Source organism: Oryx dammah, unplaced genomic scaffold (assembly GCF_014754425.2).
Source record: "Oryx dammah isolate SB20612 unplaced genomic scaffold, SCBI_Odam_1.1 HiC_scaffold_21, whole genome shotgun sequence".
Lineage (NCBI taxonomy): Eukaryota > Metazoa > Chordata > Mammalia > Artiodactyla > Bovidae > Oryx > Oryx dammah.
Genome location: NW_024070205.1, coordinates 47790309 through 47813004, shown reverse-complemented (window position 1 = coordinate 47813004; position 22696 = coordinate 47790309). Strand labels below are relative to the sequence as shown.

Sequence of the window (22696 nt, the reverse complement as noted above, 5' to 3'; positions counted from 1 at the left end):
TTGTGGATCCTGACAAAAAGAACAATTTATTCACAAGGGAAGGAAAATTAGATTTCCAGTAGACTTTTCAGAAGCAACACTTTATGTCAAAGACAACAAAGTAAGATATATAAAAGGACATAAAAATTAGCCATAATTTTTGTATCCAGATACACAAACTTTTAGATAAAAGTTCACAGATAAGGTCTTATGACCATAAAACAACTCAAGAAATTTTGCTCTTATGAGCCCTTCCTGAGGAAACCACCAGAAAAAGAGATTCAGATCCCCAAAATGACTGCAGAGACATCAACATAAGGACTGGTGTTAGGTATTAAATAGGAATTATTCTGCAGAAATATGTCTACATGGTGGCTATTAAAGAAGGAATATAGCAGCTAATGACAATACTCTGACAATGTATCAGCATATGAGTGGTAGTTGAATTATGGTTAGCCCAGGTAATAGTGGTCCAATAAGTTCAATTCTCTCCATACATTTCCCCTCAAAAAACACAGGTCAAAACAGAAATTTTTTTAAAAAGAGAAAAAATACACAGATCAAAAAATAAAACCAAGAAAATTCTATATTACAGTATAACTAGAAGACAAAGTACAATACACACTTCAAGAAACCTCTAGGTAAAAAAATAAACAAAAACTTTTAGCAGAGCTCTCATTCAAGTCCCTGTCATAATCCTTTGTATACAGTAAAAGAGCTTCTGAAAAAATGCAGAAAAGAGGAACAAAAGCACTTCCCTGGTGGCTCAGAGGTTAAAGTGTCTTCCTGGAATGCAGAAGACCAGGGTTCGATTCCTGGGTGGGGAAGATCCCCTGGAGAAGGAAATGGCAACCCACTCTAGTACCCTTGCCGGGAGAATCCCATGGAGGGAGGAGCCTGGTAGGCTACAGTCCATGGGGTCGCAAAGAGTCGGACATGGCTGAGCGACTTCACTTTCAAAGAAAGTACACTGTAAAAAAAAAAAGAAGGAAAGAAAGAAAGAAAAGAAAAACACTGCAAAAAGACTCCCAGAAGATCAGAGCACTGATTATGAGGAAAAGAATTAAAAGTGTGTGAGACACAGAGGAAACCAGAATTGAAAGAAACACATGTACCCCAATGTTCATCGCAGCACTGTTTATAATAGCCAGGACATGGAAACAACCTAGATGTCCATCAGTAGATGAATGGATAAGAAAGCTGTGGTACATATACACAATGGAGTATTACTCAGCCATTAAAAAGAATACATTTGAATCAGTTCTGATGAGATGGATGAAACTGGAGCCGATTATACAGAGTGAAGTGAGCCAGAAAGAAAAACACCAATACAGTATACTAACACATATATATGGAATTTAGGAAGATGGCAATGATGACCCTGTATGCAGGACAGCAAAAGAGACACAGATGTGTATAGCGGACTTTTGGACTCAGAGGGAGAGGGAGAGGGTGTGATGATTTGGGAGAATGGCATTGAAACATGTATAATAACATGTAAGAATCGAAATACCAGTCTATGTCTGATGCAGGATATGACACGCTTGGGGCTGACGCGCGGGGATGACCCAGAGAGATGTTGTGGGGAGGGGGGTGGGAGGGGGGTTCATGTTTGGGAACGCATGTACACCTGTGGTGGATTCATGTCAATCTATGCCAAAACCAATACAGAATTGTAAAGTAAAAATTAAAAATAAATAAATAAATTAAAAAAAAAAAAATAAAAAAAAATAAAAGTGTGTGAGAGTTGAGGTAGGAGCCTCAGAAAGGCATCACTTTTGGAGAGAAGATAAAGGAGAGACTCTGTGGAAAGTGAGTGGTGAAGGGAAAGAAAAGCAAGAAAGAGAAATGTAGGATATTAAAAGCTAAAACAAACAAACAAACCTCAAAGTAAACACAGCACCCTCAATAAGAAGCCATCAATTAAAGAAACTGCACTTTGCTACAATGAGCTAAGAAAGCAAACTAATTAGAAGTCTCTTAAAACAAACCAAGCTGCTAACCTGTCCATGTAATTCATAGATATAAGCTGTCTATATGAGGACAGAAAATGAAAATAAAAACATTTTGGTTAATAAAACTGCCTTAAGAAAACACACACACACAAAGCAGAAGAAAACTGCAAACTAACATTCTGAACTAAATATTCTCAAACAAGTATTTAATGGTGAGAATGAAAAATTATGAATTATAAATTCACAAACTAGGGACAGAAATGAACCACAAACAGAAATGAGTTGACTGAACTAGGAAATGAAATAGATAACTATAAAGGAAATGAGGACTAAATTAAAATAACGGGAGATTATGTTTGAACAAAAACTGAATAAAAGGCACTGAAGGAAGACAGAAAAGCAACCAGAGAATATAAAGGAAAGAAGTAAAGAACCAGAGAGAAAATGATTGACATGGAAATTGATATGGAAGGCAAACAAAAAAATAAAAAATCCAACACTTGTATAACTGGAATCTGTGAAGTTGAAAAGCAAAACAATGGTAAAAGAATAGTTATATTTGGTTTATCTTTTTATTATTGAATTATAATAGTTCTTCATATATTCAAATATTCTTGGTACAGGTTCCTTATCAGATATTTAATTTGCAAAAATTTTCTCCTGTCTTCACTTTCTTCGTGGTGTCTTTAGCAGCACTACAGGTTTTAATTTTGATGATGTCCAATTTAAGTTTTTCCTTTTGTTCCTTGTGCTTTTGGTGTCATATCTAAACTATTATCTAATCCAAGATCATGAGGATTTCTCCATATGATTTTTTCAATGATTTTTATAGTTTTAACTCTTATAATAAGGTCTTATCTCCACTTTAAGTGGAGTCTGAGGTAGGAGGCCATCTTCATTCTTTTCATGTAGATACCTCACTGTCCCAGAACTATTTGTTGAAAATAAATGGAATTTTCCATTATTTTTCCATGGAATTTTCTTGAAGTAGTTGTAAAAAAATCAATGAGGTTTTAATTTTTGGACTCTTCTATCCCACAAATCTATCCAACACGGTCTCAATTGCAGAAGTTTTGTAGTAACCTTTGAAGTCAGGAATTGTGAGTCTTCCAATAAGACTTCTTGTTCTTTTCCAAGATTGTTTTGCCTATTCTGGTTCTCTTGAATTTCCCTGTGATATTTCACACAAAATAACACTCAGTTGGTAGTTTTAATAGTTTTTAAAATGGATTTCTTAGAGCTTTCTATTTAGAAGGTCCTGTCATATACAAATAGAGATCAGTCAGTTCAGTCACTCAGTCGTGACCAACCCTTTGTGACCCCGTGGACTGCAGCACTCCAGGCTTCCCTATCCATCACCAACTCCCAGAGCTCGCTCAAACTCATGTCCTTAGAGTCAGTGATGCCTTCCCCTGCCTTCAATTCTTCCTAGCATCAGAGTCTTTTCCAATAGGTCAGTTCTTTGTATCAGGTAGCCAAAGTATTGGAGTTTCAGCTTCAGCATCAGTCCTTCCAATGAGTATTCAGGACTGATTGCCTTTAGGATGGACTGGTTGCATCTCCTTGCAGTCCAAGAGATTCTCAGGAGTCTTCCCCAACACCATAGTTCAAAAGCATCAACTCTTCAGCCCTCAGCTTTCTTTATAGCAACCTCTCACATTCATACATGACTACTGGAAAAACCATAGATTTCACTAGACGGATCTTTGTTGGCAAGGTAATGTCTCTGCTTATTAATATACTGTCTATATTGGTCATAGCTTTTCTTCAAAGGAGCAAGCATCTTTTAATTTCATGGCTGCAGTCACCATCTGCAGTGACTTTGGAGCCCCCTCAAATAAAGTCTCTTACTGTTTCCATTGCTTCATGATCTGAGCCACAGTCAGCTCCCAGTCTTGTTTTGCTGACTGTATGAGCTTCTCCATCTTTGCTGCAAAGAATATAATCAATCTGATTTCAGTACTGACCATATGGTGATGTCCTTGTGGAGAGTCTTGTGCTGTTGGAAGAGGGTGTTTGCTATGACCATTGCGTTCTCTTGGCAAAATTCTGTTAGCCTTTGACCTGCTTCGTTTTGTACTCCAAGGCCAAATTTTCCTGTTATTCCAGGTATCTCTTGACGTCCTACTTTTGCATTCCAGTCCCCTATAATGAAAAGGACATCTTTTGGGGTTTAGTTCTAGAAAGTCTTGTAGGTCTTCATGCAACTGTTCAACTTCAGCTTCTTCAGTATTACTGGTAGGGGTGTAGACTTGGATTACTGTGATATTGAAAAGTTTGCCTTGGAAATGAACAGAGATCATTCTGTCATTTTTGAGATTGCATCCATGAACTGCATTTCAGACTCTTTTGTTGACTATGATGGCTACTCCATTTCTTCTAAGGGATTCTTGCCCACAGTAGTAGATATAATGGTCATCTGAGTTAAATTCATCCATTCCAGCCCATTTTAGTTCACTTATTCCTCAAATGTTGATGTTCAGGCTTGCCATCTCCTGTTTGACCATTTCCAATTTGCCTTGACTCATGGACCTAATCTTCCAGGTTCTTATGCAATACTGCTCTTTACAGCATCAGATTTTACTTAAAATATGCAATACAGTATCACTAACTATAATCACTATTCTGTACATTACATTCCCGTGGCCTATTTTATAACTGGAAGTTTGTACCATTTGACCCCTGCTTCACCAGTTTCACACTCCCCCAAGCCCCACCCCTGGAAACCATCACTTTGTTCTTTGTGTATATGAGCTGTTTCAAAATTGATTCTACATATAAGTGAAATCATATAGTATTTATCTTTGACTTATTTCACTTATCATAATTCCCTCAAGGTCATAAATGTCAACATTTCATTATATTATGACTTAATAGTATTTCACTGTGTATATGCACATTTTCTTTATCAGTTCATCCAGTGATGAGGGACTTAGGTTGTTTCCATATCTTGGTTATTGTAAATAATACTACAGTGGACATGGGGATATATCTCTTCCAAGTTAGTGTTTTCATTTATTTGGATAATACCTAGGAATAAAATCACTGGATCATACAGTAGTTCAATTTTAATTTTTTGAGAAACCTCTGTAATGTTTTTTCATAGTAGCTGCACTAATTTGCATTCTCAGTAACAGTGAACACGATTTTCCTTTTCTCCACATCCTTGCAACACTTGTTATTTCTTGGCTTTCTGATAATAGCCATTCTAACAAGCACAACGTGATATCTCATTATGGTTTTGACTTGCATTTCCCTGAGTAGTAGAGATGTTGAGCATCTTTTCATGTACCTATTGGTCATCTGTATGTCTTTGGAAAACTGTAAATTCAGATACTCTGCCCATTTTTAAATGAAATTGTTTGTTTTTTGGTATTGAGTTGTATGAGCTTTTTTTCTATATTAACCCCTTATTATACATATGAGTTGCCATTCAGTAGGCTGCCTTCTTGTTTTGTTGATGGTTTCCTTTTTGTGCAGAAGCTTTTTGGTTTGATATTGTCTCATTTGTTTATTTTTGTTGTTTTTACTTTTGGTGTCAAATCAAAAAAAAATCATCACCAAGACATATATCAAGGAGTTTACTTGCCTATTTTTTTTTGTTATTTCAGGTCTTGCCTTCAAGTCTTTAACCCATTTTAAGCTAACTTTTGTGTACGGTATAACATAATAGTCTAGTTTCATTCTTTGCATGTGGCTGTCCAGTTTTCCCAGCACCATTTTTAAAAGAGATTGTTCTTTCCCTTTTTTATACTCCTGGATATTTTATGGTAAATTATTTGGCTATACATTCATGGGTTTATTTCTGGAGTCTGTTCTATTCAATTGACCTATATCTGTTTTTATGCCAATACCACACAGTTTTTATTACTATGGCTTTGTAATATTAATCAGGAAATGTGATCCCCTCTAGCTTTATTCTTTCTTAAGGTTTTTTTGGCTGTTTGGAATCTTTTTTGGTTTCATACAAATTTTACAATTGTTTATTTATGTGAAAAATACCAGTGGAATTTTGATAGGAATATCATTTAAATATAGATTGCTTTGGGCAGTTTGGACATTTGAATAACATTAATTCTTCTAGGAATTAATTATATTCCAGGAATTAATATATTCCAGAAATTAATAATATATATTCTGCTGCTGCTGCTGCTAAGTCACTTCAGTCATGTCCAACTCTGTGCGACCCCATAGATGGCTGCCCACCAGGCTCCCCCACCCCTGGGATTCTCCAGGCAAGAACACTGGAGTGGGTTGCCATTTCTTTCTCCAATGCATGAAAGTGAAAAGTGAAAGTGAAGTCGCTCAGTCGTGTCCAACCCTCAGCAACCCCATGGACTGCAGCCTTCCAGGCTCCTCCATCCGTGGGATTTTCCAGGCAAGAGTACTGGAGTGAGGTGCCATTGCCTTCTCCAAATATATATTCTAGGAATTAATAATATTAATTCTCCAGGAATTAGGAGAGTGAAAAAGTTAAAACTCAACATTCAGAAAACTAAGATCATGGCATCTGGTCCCATCACTTCATGGCAAATAGATGGGTGGCTGGCGCTTGCAAGCCCACTCTGGCAGCGGCCAGGGAGTGGGATTCTGCCAGGCAGGAGCTTTCAGGGTGGTGGATGGAGCATGCACTCCACTCCCGGAACCCATGGAGTGGGGGGAGGGGGTGAGGAGGGGCTGTTGCGTGGAGGTGAAGGCTGGATGCTCAGAGAAAAAAACTGCTATGGAGATCTGCTCCTCCCTTCACGCACAATCTAACAATGGAGTTTTGCTTCTATGGTGGCCCTGGATTCTTCTGTAAACAGCCCAGTTGCAGCTATACCACACTCCAGCCCCTTCAGGCTGTCTCCATGAAGCCAACACCAGTACCTCCCCCTGGGTCTGTCCTCTAAACCCTTGGTTATCTCTCTTTGTGAATGTCGAAGCAACCTATTTTACTTTAACAGTTCCTAGTAGTTAAGGATGTGCCAAGATTTATCAGTGACCCCAAGGGGGAGAATCTATCAGCACTTAGATTCATGTTGATTAGTATCCAGATCCTCAGGTAGAAGATTTTAAAGTGTGCAAATATATATTGTCTTGAGGGACTTCTGCAAGTTGAACCTCCAGGAAGAGCAGATGGAAATGGACTTTTCAAAATGTTTTCCATCAAGAAGATTCATGGAATATTTAATCCTCAAAGTATCTTATATATGCTTTATTTTCTTTCTTTCTGTAAATATGGATTTTAAGCAAGCATAATACCACTGGTTTTTTCATTTACTCTCTTGACTTTTATCAGCCTTCTTCTCTGATAATCGAACTCTGGCTCCTAATCTGCATTTCTGAAATGACATAACTGCATTGTTTTGGTGACCAGTCATCAATTAAAAATGAAACATTTCTGTCACCTACATAAAAGTGATAAAGGAACAGTAGAGAGGAAAAGGGATAATTTTTTTTAAAAGACTAATAAAATGGTCAATCATATAACAAAGCTGTTCAAGAAAAAAAGATGAAGTACATAAACAAATAATATTAGAGAAATAAAATAATTACAAATAAAAATTCAAATGGCATGTAAAGATTATAAAGAAATAGATAAATTTGAGGATAACTGCATGTTTTATAAGGAAATAAAGTTTTAATAATTTAAATGGGAAAAGAATTTGAAAAAGGATAGATACATGTATATGTGTAACTGAATCACTTTGCTATATACCTGAAATTAATGCAACAGTGTTAATCAATTCTACTTCAATATAAAATAAGTATTTTTAGAAAAGAAGATATAGTTTTCATAGATTCCTTTTGCCTGATTTTGAATAATGTAAATACAACAATATATGTAAATAGAATATAAATGTAAACTGAGAAATTACTTTGTAAAATCTCTTGGCACCATCTACTAAAGCTGAACATATGCACTTGCCCTATGATTTATTCCACTCTTAGGTATATACCCAGCAGAAATACATGCATATGTTAACCAGAAGATCGGTAAAAGAATGTTTAGAGCAGCCCTAATCACAGCAGACCAAAGATGGACACTACTGAATTGTTTATCTAGAGTAGAATGATACACATACTGTCTTGTGTTAATTCAAGGGAAGACTATAGAGAACTGAAACTCCAACTACATGAAATATGTGGCAGACAGGATACATCAAATATAGCAATAGAAAATAAGAAAGTTCAGAAATTAACCTATCCATATATAGAACAAATAGCTGAGAAAAGAAGAGAAACAAAAGGCAAAGGAGGAAAGGAAAGACATAACCATCTGAAAGCAGTGTTCCAAAGAACAGCAAGGAGAGATAAGAAAGCCTTCTTAAGTGAACAATGCAAAGAAACTGAGGAAAACAATAGAATGGCAAAGACTAGAGATTGCTTCAAGAAAATGATAGATACCAAGGAAAATTTCATGCAAAGATGGGCACAATAAAGGACAGAAACAGTATGGACCTAACAGAAGCATAAGGGATTAAGAAGAGGTGGCAAGAAAACACAGAAGAACTGTACCAAAAAGGTCTTAATGACCCAGATAACCATGATGGTATGATCACTCACCTAGAGCCAGAGATCCTGAAGTGTGAAATCAAATGGGCCTTAGGAAGTACTACTATGAACAAAGCTAATGGAGGTGATGGAATTCAAGGTGAGCTAGTTTAAATCTTAAAAAATGATGCTGTGAAAGTGTTGCACTCAATATGCCAGCAAATTGGGAAAACTCAGCAGTGGCCACAGGACTGGAAAAGGTCAGTTTTCATTCCAATCCCAAAGAAAGGCAATGCCAAAGAATGTTCAAACCATGACACAATTTCACATGCTAGCAAAGTAATGCTCAAAATCCTTCAAGCTAGGCTTCAACAGTACGTGAACTGAGAACTTCCAGATGTAGAAGTTGGATTTAGAAAAGGGAGAAGAATCAGAGATAAAATTGCTAATATCTGCTGGATCATAGAAAAAGCAAAGGAATTAAAAAAAAAAAACATCTATTTCTGCTTCACTGACTACACTAAAGCTTTTGTGTGGATCACAATAAACTGTGGAATATTCTTAAAGAGAGATAGGAATACCAGACCACCTTATCTATCTCCTGAGAAACCTGTATGCAGGTCAAGAAGCAACAGTTAGAACCAGACATGGGACAACAGACTGGTTCAAAATTGGGAATGGAGTACATCAAGGCTGTATATTGTCACCCTTCTTATTTAACTTATATGCAGAGTGTAAGTTAACTTATACTTATATAATTTATATGCATGAGAAACCCTGGGCTGGATGAAGCACAAGCTGGAAACAAAATTGCAGGGAGAAATATCAATAACCTCAGATATGCAGATGACACCACCCTTATGGCAGAAAGTGAAGAGGAACTAAAGAGCCTCTTGATGAAAGTGAAAGAAGAGAGTGAAAAGCTGGCTTAAAACTCAACATTCAAAAAAACGAAGATCATGGCATCCAGTCCCATCACTTCACGCCAAATAGGGGGAAAATTGGAAACAGTGACAGACTTTATTTTCTTGGGTGCCAAAATCACTGTGGACAGTGACTGCAGCCATGAAATTAAAAGATGCCTGCTCCTTGGAAGAAAAGCTGTGACAAAACTAGACAGTGTATCAAAAAGTGGAGGCATCACTTTGCCAGCAAAAGTCCATATAGTTCAAGCTAGGTCCATATAGTCCAAGCTATGGTTTTTCCAGTAGTCATGTAGGGACATGAGAGTTGGACCCTAAAGAAGGCCGAGGGCCGAAAAATTGATGCTTTCGAACTGCGGTGCTAGAGAAGATTCTTGAGTCCATTGGACTGCAAGGAGACCAAATCAGTCAATCCTTAAGGAAATCAACCCTGAGTATTCACTGGAAAGACTGATGCTGAAGCTGAAGCTCCAATACTTTGGCCACCTGATGCAAAGAACTAACTCATTAGAAGAGACCCTGATTCAGGGAAGATTGAGAGCAAGAGGGAAAGGGGAAGACAGAGGACAAGATGGTTGGATGGCATCACTGACTTGATGGACATGAGTTTGAGCAAGCTCCAGGAGAGATAGCAAAGGACAGGGAAGCCTGGTATGCTGCAGTCCATGGGGTTGGAAAGAATTGGACATGACATGCATTGGAGAAGGAAATGGGAACCCACTCCAGTGTTCTTGCCTGGAGAATCCCAGGGATGGCAGAGCCTGGTGGGCTGCCGTCTATGGGGTCGCACAGAGTCAAACACAACTGAAGCGACTTAGCAGCAGCAGCAGCAGAGCAACTTAACAACAACAAATATATAGAGCAAAGATGATACCAAAAACTAATACAGAAACAATACATTGTTTTAATACATGCTGGCTCATTCTACGGAGAAAGTAATGTAAAGACCTATCTTATATTATATACAAGTTGGACTCCAGATATTATTTATGATCTTTATTTGAAAGGTAATAATATAAAGCATATAATAGAAAATGTAGGATAAAAATCTTTGCAACTCTAGGTAGACAAAATTTTTTCTTTTTTTTTTTTTTCAAAATTTTTTCTTAAAATTCTAAAAAAGTATAAACGTTTTTTCTTTTAAGAATTTTTTCTTTGATGTGGATCATCTTTAAAGTCTTCATTGAACTTGTTACAGTACTGTTTCTGTTCTGGTGTTTTGATCACAAGGCATGTGGGATCACAGCTCCCCAACCAGGGAATGAAACTGTACCCCCCCAAACCCCCTCTGCATTAGAAGGCAAAGTCCCAATCACTGGACTGAAAGGGAAGCCCCCAGAAAAGTATAAATTTTAAGGTTAAACAAAGGAGCAGATGACTTGACAAGTCATCCTTTTTAAACAAAATTATGTATCCGTGGACAAAGTCAATTGTTAGATGAGTAGATAAGAGGCTACGAAATGATAACCAAAATATTTAAAATCAACATTTGACTAATATATAGAGTACAATGTAGATAACACTCTGTATGCTAAAAAGGAGCAGAAAATTAAATGGAAAATGAGCAAAGTGAGCACGCTGTTCAGAGGAGAGCCCTGCATAAATATGGGAAAAAAGGTTCAAAAATCACTACTCATCAGAGAATTGAAAATAACGACAGCATAAACTACTTGTATGTGGTAATGAGATTGGTGAAAAAAGGGAAAATCTATAGTACCAAACATTGGTGGAGATGCTCACTGGGTAAGAATATAAATTGGGATTGCCAGTTTGGAAAAAATCTTACAGAATTTAGTTCAATGAGGTGTCTGTTTCCCTATGTCCTAGCAATCACAGCTAAAAAATTATTGCACAGATTCATAAAATGACATGTGAAGGGCATTCATCGCAATGCTGTTTGTGGTGGTAAGAAGCCATTCATCCAGCGTTGGTTGAGGGGATAGGTAAATAAAATACACACACTAGTAATCGCGCAGCCTTAAGAAATGAACTAGACATAGTATTGAGTTTAAAAAGTAATGTAGAGGATGAAATATGTAGCTGGATGATCATGCATCCTGGTTTGTCTAGACACTCCCAATTTATACCTGTTGTCCCAGCATAACTATTAATAGCACTTGTAAGGTCGGACCCCGGGGGCCATGATGAGCCGCCCCTCCTCTCCCCCGCCGGCGGGGGAAGTCCCTAACGGAGGGCGCCTGCCAGATGCCAGGGACCAAGGACAGCACACTCCACCAGCTAAAGCCGCCCCGCCCCCAGCTGCTGAAACCGCGCCGCCTCAGCTGCATAAGCCGCCCCGCCTCAGCCGCATAGAGAAACCTATCAGCTCGCAACGCCGCGAACCAGCAGCCTATCCAAACTCCCATCCGCTAACCCAGCCATCCCTCGCGACGTGCATATATAAACAAACTCCCAACGCGGTTCCGCGCGGATTTGCTCGACCTGCCCCGTTCGGTCCGGGAACCCCGCCCGGGAGCGCTTCGCCATTAAAGCCCGTTAGACATTTTTTGTTGTACCTGGTCGTCTTTTACCTAACAGCACTATCTTTCATTCTCAGTAGTTGAGACAATATACTATATGGACATCCTATCTGTATCATAACACCATTTTGTGAATGTTAAATCACAAAAACACTTGAAACAACACTATCTATTTTTTGCTACATACATATTTCAAGATATTTATTGGAGGAGGGAAATATATTAGGAAGATAAACAGGATGAGGAAATAAAAGAATGACACTGCACCATACGCCTGAGTATGATTAACTTTGCTCTCTGCTGTGAAGTAAAAAATATTAATACTTAACTATAGTTTAAAAAAAGTAAACACTTACAGTACTTCTGGTACTAAAAATGTCATAGTTTGGGCTGTTACTGTAATACCTGCAGAGGAAAATGTCAAACGTGAATATTAAAACTACGTCTCCCCCAAATAAAAGGGATTTTAATACATGGTCAAGAGTGCCCCTGGTGGCTCATCAGTAAAGAATTTGTCTGCCAGTGGAGGAGACAAGCATTTGATCCCTGGCCTGGAAAGATCCCCTGGAGAAGGAAATGGCAACTCACTCCTGTATTCTTGCCTAGGAAATCCCATGAACAGAGCAGCCTGGTGGGCTACAATCCATGGGGTTGTAAAGAGTTAGACACAATCGAATGACTAAACAACAATATATGGTTAGAGCAAGCCTAACCCTTGTGGGCTGCCATGAGCTTTACATTTCTGCTCATGTTCCTTCTTAGAAAGTGTAGTCAGAGCTAAAACTGGGGACATCAGTGACATCAACCCCCAACTCAAGGTGTGTTCAAGGTTACTTACTATCTGAAGACACAATAGTGAGGAATAAATACTTTTGCATCTTGTTTTTGTTTTAGAATAAAAACTGTTGAAGAATATCGGCTCTAACTCCTTCACCTATAAACTGAGTTCATATAAAATGAATACAGATTGAAAAAAAAAACAGTATTTCTTATCTGAAACACTGAAGTAAAGAGCAAATTTTTTGAGTTCTAGTGATTATCATTTCTATTACTCAGGGTACTTTCATTTCTGTCTATATGAAATATAGACAATAAAAATACAATGTGAGTCACCTATATAATTGAAATTTTCCTGGTGGCCACACTAAAAAATAAAAAAAATAAAAACAAGTAAAATTGCTTCTAATAATATATTTTATTCAAAAGTAACCTCATTTGTACAGAGCCAACTCACTGGAAATGACCCTGAGGCTGGAAAAGATTGAAGGCAAGAGGAGAAGGGGATGACAGAGGATGGACTGTTGGATGGCATCACTAGGTATTGAATGAGTTTGAGCAAGCTCTGGGAGACTGTGAATGACAGGGAAGCCTGGCATGCTGCAGTCCATGGGGTCACAAAGAGTTGGACATGACTGAGCAACTGAACAACAACCAAGCAGGACCCTCCTGGAACAGATCTCTGTCCCCTATGTCCTCTGCTTTGTCTCACTTATTGTAAAGGTTTAGTCTCCCATGTCTCCCCTCTGTCTCAAAAGGCTAGCTTAAGAATTAATGAAAGAGAACTTCCAGTTCAAGATGGTGGAGTAGAAGGACATGTGCTCATCTCCTTCTGCAAGAGAACCAAAATCACAACTAGTTGTTGAACAATCATCAACAGGAGGATGCTGGAACCTACCGAAAAAAGATATCCCACACCCAAAGACAAAGAAGCCACAGCAAGATGGTAGGAGGACCACAATCACAATAAAATCAAATCTCATACCCACTGGGTACCCACAAACTGGAGAACAATAATACCAAAGAAGTTCTCCCATTGCTATGAAGGTTTGGAACCCCGCGTTAGGCTTCCCAGCCTGGGAACCAGACAAAGGGACTGGGAATACGCAGGGAATCTGACCTTGAAGGCCAAGAGGATTTGATTACAAGACTTCCACAGGACTGGAGGATACAAGAGTCTCTAGGCTTGGAGGGCATAAAAAAAAACCTTGTGTGCACCAAGATTCAAAGGAAAAGAGCAGTTGACTCCACAGGAAACTAAACCAAAACTACCTGCTACTGTTGAAGGGTCTCCTGCAGAGTCATGGGTCAGCAAGGACTCACCACAGGGATGGGACTGGCAGCAGTTGTCTGGGAAGGTCCCCTTTGATGTAAACTCTCTTGGAGGTTGCCATTAACCCGACCATAGAGCCCCAAGACCCCAGAGCTGGGTCATCTCAGGCCAAAAAAACTACCAGGGAGGGAGTATAACCCCACCCATCAGCAGATAACTGTATTAAAGCTTTACTGAGCAAGGCCCTGTCCAACAGAGCAAGACCCAGTTTTTCCTACCATCAATCCCTCCCTTCAGGAAGTTTATATAAGCCTCTTAGCCTCATCCATCAGAGGGCAGACAGAACAGGCAAGAAGAACCACAATCCTACAGGAGCTAAAACCACATTACAGAGAGTTAGTCAGCATGAAACAGCAGAAAGCTACATCCCAGATGAAGGGACAAGATAAAACCTCAGAAAAAAGAACTAAGATGGAGATAGGTAACTGTCCAGAAAAAGAGTTCAGAATAATAATAGTGAATATGATTCAGGATCTCGGAAAAAGAATGGCAGCAAAGATTGAGAACATCTAAGAAGTGTTACCAAAGACCTAAAAGAACCAAAGAACAAACAGAGATGAATAATACTCTAGAAGGAATCCATAGCAGAATAACTGAGACAGAAGCACAGAAAAATGACCTGGAGGACAGAATGGTGGAAATCACTGCCATAGAACAGAATATAGAAAAAAAAGAATGAAAAGAAATGAAGACAGCCTGAGAGACCTCTGAAACAACATTAAATGCAGGAGCATTCACATTATAGGGGTCCCAGAAGGAGAAGAGAGAGAAAGGACCTGAGAAAATATTTGAAGAGGTTATAGCTAAAAACTTCCCTAACACGGGAAAGGAAATAATCAACCAAATCCAGGAAGCACAGAGAGTAACACTGTAATCAAACTGACAAAGATTAAAGACAGAGATAAAATATTAAAAGCAACAAGGAAAAAATAACAAATAACATACAAGGGAACTCCCATCAGACTATCAGCTGATTTCTCAACAGAAACTACAAGCCAGAAGGGAATGGCATGATATATTTTAAGTGATGAAAAGTAAGAAACTACAAACAAGAATACTCTACCCAGCAAGACTATCCAGATTTGATGGAGAAATCAAAAGGTTTCCAGACAAACAAAAGATAAAAGAATTCAGCACCACCAAACCAGCTTTACAACAAATGCTAAAGGAACTTCTCTAGGCAGGAAACACAAGAGAAGGAAAAGACCTACAGAAAATAAAACCCAAAACAATAAAGAAAACAGTAACAGGATCACACATATCAATAATTACCTTAAATGGAAGTGGATTAAATGCACCAACCAAAAAGACATAGTCTGGCTGGGCAGGTGAAAACATGTGCCTGTATGCACTTCCACTTATCCCATCATTCTGCTTGACCTCCCCAAATTGTGTGTAATTATTTTATATTGTTAAGTTAATCATGTTCCCATTATGGCTTACAATTGTAATTATCTTTTATTTTTTGTCAGGCTATTGATTGTGAAAACTGATAAACATATTTTACTGTTGTGATTATGTAACTATTACTCACTTAATAACATTGTATCATGATTGGTCAACAGAAAAGTTATAGAATTCTATATCACCAAAGCTATCATTTAATAGAAAAACCTGTAATCACTTTTTTAAAGTCCATATGCATATCAGAATTATCTTGGAATTTTTGAAAACTATAAATGCCCAGGTATTGCTTTTTTTTTTTTTTTTTTTTGGCCAGTGCTCCAGATATGTTTCTAATGAGCAGCCATGTTTAAAAACAACGGGACTATATGAAGATCTTTTATCTAGTTTGTTTCACTTTTATTATTCCATATTCAGTGTTCCCATTTCATTTAGCTTATGTTTTCCAATTTCACCATCTATTCTTTTTTTAATGGATGTTCTTTCTCAAGCCTTTATCAAGTGTAGTATAAAAGCTTTTGTATACATATATATAAATAATATAACATTGTAGAAAACTCATGAATTTTTGCCTAACAAAAAAATTTTTGACATATTGATTCCACTTGTTTAACTTAGTATGAACAGAATGCTAGATTTCTAATTTAAAAAAACAGATATGCAACAAAGGTTTACTGTATAGCACAGGGAACTATAATCAATATCTTGTAATAACCTATAATGGAAAATAATTTCAAAACTAACATATGTGCATATGTATAACTGAATCATGCACACACGTAAAAGAACTGTAGTGTGTGGAATTTAGTAATGTTTATCTTTTTGCCAGTTTTTCTAAATGTCCTATGGACATCTAATAACAACATATGAGATACAAAATTTTAAATATATTTGTGTATGATATGATTAATATAAATGTAAACCTATTGTATTTCAGTTATTAATGCCATCATTCAAGATGCTCCTATTCTTATTTTTTCAGCACTTGATAAAATATTCTCAGAGAAATGTTAATATGTCTTACTATGATTATATATTTTTTCTTTTCCCTTATATTTCTTCTGGTTTTTGCTTTATGTATCTTTATTTCTTTGTTAAGGTGTCTAATGGTTTATGATGTCTATCTTCTTTGTGAATAGTACCTTTTATCATTAAAAATATTCATCTTTGTTTCATTTAAAATAAATAAATTTTTAAAAATAAAAAGAATGAAAGAATGTGAACATGTAGTAACAAAAAACAGCAGCTGGGCCCTGAGAGCAAGTAGCAATTTAAATAACAGATCAGCCACATAGCAGTCACAGAATCTTCAGTTCCTCCCTGAAAACCATAGATAAGAGTCTAATGCACATTCCCGAGTTGTTATGCAGATAGTAAAACCCCAACCAGAAGCAGAAGTGAGCTATATGCTGACCACTGGTTGGAGCCAGAAGGTTGATTATTGAGATTCCCAAAATACCACCCTGTTACTTCACCATCAACCAATGAGAGAACTGTGTCCAAGCTAATCGTATATCCTGAGACTCTCCCCTCAAACTGTTTTATGAAAGTCTTCCCTGAAATCCATCGGGGAGCTCAGGTCTTTTGAGCATGAGCCACCCATACTCCTTGCACTTGGAATAAACCCTAACTTTCCTTCATAAAAACCCAGTGTCAGCAAATTGACTTTACTGAGCACCAGCAAGCAGACCCAAGTTTGGTAACAGTGGTAGAAAGTTTAGATAAATACCTCTTAGACCTAGGGGCAGGAAAAGATTCTTAAATAAAAACATCTACCCTGGATTTCTCAACTTCCCCTTCCAAAAGGCTAACGATAAAATAAAAATTCATTAAGTTCAAGAAAGCTCCTCCTTTAAAAGCACACCTTATTAAGAACTAAAATTCAGGGAGTCTGACCACCACACACACACACAAAAACAACAAGCTTTTTTGTCTTCTCTAACCTCTAATTTAAACTGAGCATTTCCTTCAATTATGAATGTACACCAGGAACTGGAAAACTATGTTCTTTGGGCCAAATTTCATTTGTGTTCTGTAAATAGACTTTTATTTGTACACAGCCACACTATTTGTTTACCACTGTTGGTTTACTACTGTTTATTACTGTTGTCCCCTACTATGGCAGAGTAGCTAAAACATATAGCATTGCTTAAAAAGCCTAAAATATTTAATATCTAATTCTTTACACTAAAGCTTGGTGATCTCTGGTGTACAACATAGCAAACATTATATACTCCCTTAGCTCACAGGCGAACCTAAATAATATCAACTACCATAATTTATTGATACACGTGTTAAAAGTTTGAAATATATCATGGTTTTCATGCCTCACAACACCATGAGATAGGTTTTATTATTTCATTTTATAAAGAATATTATAAAGAGTTTTGCCAAGAAAATGCACTGGTCATAGCCAACACCCTCTTCCAACAACACAGGAGAAGACTCTACACATGTACATCACCAGATGGTCAACATCAAAATCAGACTGATTATATTCTTTGCAGCCAAAGATGAAGAAGCTCTATACAGTCAACAAAAACAAGACCAGGACCTGACTGTGGCTCAGATCATGAACTCCTTATTGCCAAATTCAGACTTAAATTGAAGAAAGTAGGGAAAACCGCTAGACCATTCAGGTATGACCTCAATCAAATTCCTTATGATTATACAGTGGAAGTGAGAAATAGATTTAAGGGCCTAGATCTGATAGATAGAGTGCCTGATGAACTACGGACTGAGGTTCATGACATTGTACAGGAGACAGGGATCAAGACCATCCCCATGGAAAAGAAATGCTAAAAAGCAAAATCGCTGTCTGGGGAAGCCTTACAAATAGCTGTGAAAAGAAGAGAGGCGAAAAGCAAAGGAGAAAAGGAAAGATATAAGCATCTGAATGCAGAGTTCCAAAGAATAGCAAGAAGAGATAAGAAAGCCTTCTTCAGCGATCAATGCAAAGAAATAGAGGAAAACAACAGAGTGGGAAAGACTAGAGATCTCTTCAAGAAAATTAGAGATACCAAGGGAACATTTCATGCAAAGATGGGCTCGATAAAGGACAGAAATGGTATGGACATAACGGAAGCAGAAGATATTAAGAACAGGTGGCAAGATTACACAGAATTGTCCAAAAAAAATCTTCAGGAGCCAGATAATAACGATGGTGTGATCATTCACCTAGAGCCAGACATCCTGGAATGTGAAGTCAAGTGGGCCTTAGAAAGCATCACTATGAACAAACCTAGTGGAGGTGATGGAATTCCAGTTGAGCTATTTCAAATCCTGAAAGATGATGCTGTGAAAGTGCTGCGCTCAATATGCCAGCAAATTTGGAAAACTCAGCAGTGGCCATAGGACTGGAAAAGGTCAGTTTTCATTCCAATCCCAAAGAAAAGCAATGCCAAAGAATGCTCAAACTACCACACAATTGCACTCATCTCACACGCTAGTAAAGTAATGCTCAAAATTCTCCAAGCCAGGCTTCAGCAATACGTGAATCGTGAACTTTCAGATGTTCAAGCTGGCTTTAGAAAAGGCAGAGGAACCAGAGATCAAATTGCCAACATCCACTGGATCATGGAAAAAGCAAGAGAGTTCCAGAAAAACATCTATTTCTGCTTTATTGACTATGCCAAAGCCTTTGACTGTGTGGATCACAATAAACTGTGGAAAATTCTTCAAGAGATAGGAATACCAGACCACCTGACCTGCCTCTTGAGAAACCTGTATGCAGGTCAGGAAGCAACAGTTAGAACTGGACATGGAACAGACTGGTTCCAAATAGGAAAACGGGTACGTCAAGGCTGTATATTATCACCCTGCTTATTTAACTTATATGCAGAGTACATCATGAGAAACGCTGGGCTGGAAGAAGCACAAGCTGGAATCAAGATTGCCGGGAGAAATATCAATAACCTCAGATATGCAGATGACACCACCCTTATGGCAGAAAGTGAAGAGGAACTAAAAAGCCTCTTGATGAAAGTGAAAGAGGAGAGTGAAAAAGTTGGCTTAAAGCGCTCAACATTCAGAAAACGAAGATCATGGCATCTGGTCCCATCACTTTTCCCATCACTTGGAAATAGATGGGGAAACAGTGGAAACAGTGTCAGACTTTATTTGGGGGGGGCTCCAAAATCACTGCAGATGGTGACTGCAACCATGAAATTAAAAGACGCTTACTCCTTGGAAAAAAGTTATGACCAACCTAAACAGCATATTGAAAAGCAGAGACATTACTTTGCCAACTAAGGTCCGTCTAGTCAAGGCTATGGTTTTTCCAGTGGTCATGTATGGATGTGAGAGTTGGACTGTGAAGAAAGCTGAGCACCACAGAATTGATGCTTTTGAACTGTGGTGTTGGAGAAGACTCTTAAAGAGTCCCTTGGGCTGCAAGGAGATCCAACCAGTCCATTCTGAAGATCAGCCCTGGGATTCCTTTGGAAGGAATGATACTAAAGCTGAAACTCCAGTACTTTGGCCACCTCATGAGAAGAGTTGACTCACTGGAAAAGACTCTGACGCTGGGAGGGATTGGGGGCAGGAGGAGGACGGCAGAGGATGAGATGGCTGGATGGCATCACAGACTGAATGGACGTGAGTCTGAGTGAACTCCAGGAGCTGGTGATGGACAGGGAGGCCTGGCCTGCTGCGATTCATGGGGGTCGCAAAGAGTCGGACACGACTGAGCAACTGAACTGAACTGAACTGAAAGAATATTAATTTTTAGAGTTCTGTCAGAATGCTATGTTTTAATTTTTTTCTCAGTACTTCAATGACTTTCCAACCACTGCTTTTACTGTTTGACTTCTCCATCTGTTCACTGAGATGCCATGGATCCCTTCGCTCTGAAACCTCTATAATAGTTTTCTTGTTGGTATCCTAACATTTTAATGTGCACTAAGTCACTTCAGTCATGTCTGACTCTGTGCGACCCTGTGGACTGTAGCCCTTCAGGCTCCTCTGTCCACGGGATTCTCCAGGCAAGAATACTGGAGTGGGTGGCCAGGTCCTCCTCCAGGGATCTTCCCAACCCAGGGATAGAATCCGCGTCTTTTATGTCTCCTGTGTTAACAGGCAGGTCCTTTACCACTAGCGCCACCTGGGTTAGAAGGTAATAAACAGAATATTCACAAAATGTGATTTTTCCAGTTAACTATCGGTATTTTAACCTGTGATGAAAATGCAAAATATTTTGATACACCTTCCAATTCAGCACCCACCTAATGCTGACCAAAAAACTTACATGGAGGATCCCTCAGAACTTTAAAGTTTTCCTTTCTCATTATCAACCCACTTTCTGCGGGTATGACATATTCTTACTTTGTGCACATTTTAAAAGCACCCTCTCACAAATCATTCAACCACAACTACCTAACATAAACTATCAACTATCTAGTTACCCTAGTGAAGCGCCCCCACCGTCATTCCCGGTGGAGACTTTTTGGTCCTCTCTGTGCTTCTCTCTGGTAAAGGGGTTCAGAGTGGGACCCGCTATCCAGGAAACCGACACGTGAAAGTAACGCGAAACTACCGCGGGAACTTGGGGAGACAGCTAAACCCTAATTTGTTGTTGTTTGTTGTTTAGTCGCTAAGTCGTGTCCGACTATTTGCGACCCCATGGACTATAACCCATCAGGCTCCTCTGTCCATGGGATTTCCCAGGCAGGATGACTGAAGTGGTTGCCATTAGGTTGCCGTTCCCTTCTGCAATTGCGTGCCCTCATTTCCCGCCCTCATTCACGGAAAACACTGAACGGGCGGCGGGGAGCTGGTGTTGGCGCCAGGAGAACTGGGGAACGAGGCTGCGGTCCACCGGGGCCCCAGGCCCCGGGACGCTAAGGCGCAGGGATATGGCCCCGGCTGCCCAGCCCCAGGGACGCCCCTGCCCGCGACTGGCGTCTCTCTACCTCCACAGGGCCGAGCCGCAACAGCTCAGCCAGGACAACAACAACGCCACTCCCGCGGCGGACATGGTGCCGGCTCGCCACTACCCAACCTCCGTGCAACGGATGCGGGTGGCTGGAGGTGCTCGCGGGCGGGGGCGGCTCTTCGCCTGGCGCCGGCGTGTGCGCATGCGTGCAAGCGCACGCCGAGGCCGAGGCTCCCCAGTTAGCTGCTGGAGGAGAAAATGTAAATCAGATTTTAGGAAAAGCAAAACTGTGTTTTTATGGAATGAAGTAGCATAACCACTTAGGAAAATGTGAATTGATTCGATGAAGGTGAAACTTTTAAGCTAGTGTATCGGTTAGCCCAATCTTCATTGTGACAGCATATAATCACTGCTATAGCTATTACATACCTAGCAGTACCCTCTCTGTTCCAGGAAGCAGGCACTCGATAAGTCATTTTAAAATTGAACAGAAATGAATAGTAACGTGTGCTTATTGAACATCTGCTTTATGCCCAACACTACCTCGTGCACTTGAGGATAAAGAAATAGGATAGCATTCTGATTTGCAAAGGGATTTGCAATCTTGTAGTAAAGCCAAAATAAACAACAAAGCTATCACATAGTATTATAATCTATCTGTTTACTTGTACCCCAAATAATTTACGTCCTTGAGGACAACAGCTGTATCTTTAGTCGTCTTTATTTTATCATGCCCAGCATAATCCTGTTTTCTAGTAGGTTCTCAGTGTTTACTGACTTAATGAATCACTGAATAAAAGTTGTAAAATTTGTTCCAGGGACTATTAGAGAATGGGATTGTCTATATACAAATGATTTGAGAGATATTACATTTTATGCGATTTTATCCCCAGTTTCTTGCGAAGCAAATTTATATCAGAACTAGATGTCATAGTTAATATGTATTGCAGTTGGAAGAGCATTTGATCGGCAGCTGGTATCGTCAAACACAAAAATAAAGCAGCCAATTATTTAATCAGCAAAATGGGTTTGTTTGGGAATAGCAGAGAATTGCAATTCGGGACAGGCAAACTTTGGTGAATCATAGACAAATTTGGAGAACAAAGGAGAAGGGACCTGCTTTTATTAGGTTTTAGGAGGAAATGCTTGAGTTGTTTTGAACAAACGTTCACGGGAGAGGAGCCAGGGTCGGATGTTATGCAGTTTCTCTTTGGGTGTAAGTGGTAATGCATCGCCAGTAGGTCAGGGAGGGGTCTTCCTTCCTTTTTCTTAAAAGCAAGAGATGAAATTGCACTGTGAAAAATATCTTCCCTTATACCAGAAGAAAAGTAATATTCTTATCTTCCTTCTTGCTGCTGGTTATTCAGACTGCAATAAGTGGCAAGTGGGTGAGAGCTCCCTTTTCAAGACTTCCTGACTCCATTTCAGATGACGTTTCCTGTATTTATTTTCATACACACCCTCATTTATTTTCATATCTCAACTCCAGCACTGTT

General features: G+C 38.9%; 1 protein-coding gene across 1 annotated transcript in view; it reads right to left on the bottom strand.

Moving 5' to 3' along the window:
• The window catches only part of CATSPERE (catsper channel auxiliary subunit epsilon), a 146338-nt gene extending 125018 nt beyond the window's left edge, over positions 1-21320 (bottom strand). Inside the window, exons 1-2 of the mRNA XM_040263604.1 lie at positions 21238-21320; positions 12171-12219 (exon numbers count right to left, since the gene is read on the bottom strand). Of these exons, the coding sequence (XP_040119538.1) occupies positions 12171-12219; positions 21238-21302 (114 nt within the window). The 5' untranslated portion in view covers positions 21303-21320. The remainder of the gene's footprint in view (positions 1-12170; positions 12220-21237) is intronic.
• Positions 21321-22696: the final 1376 nt, after the last annotated feature.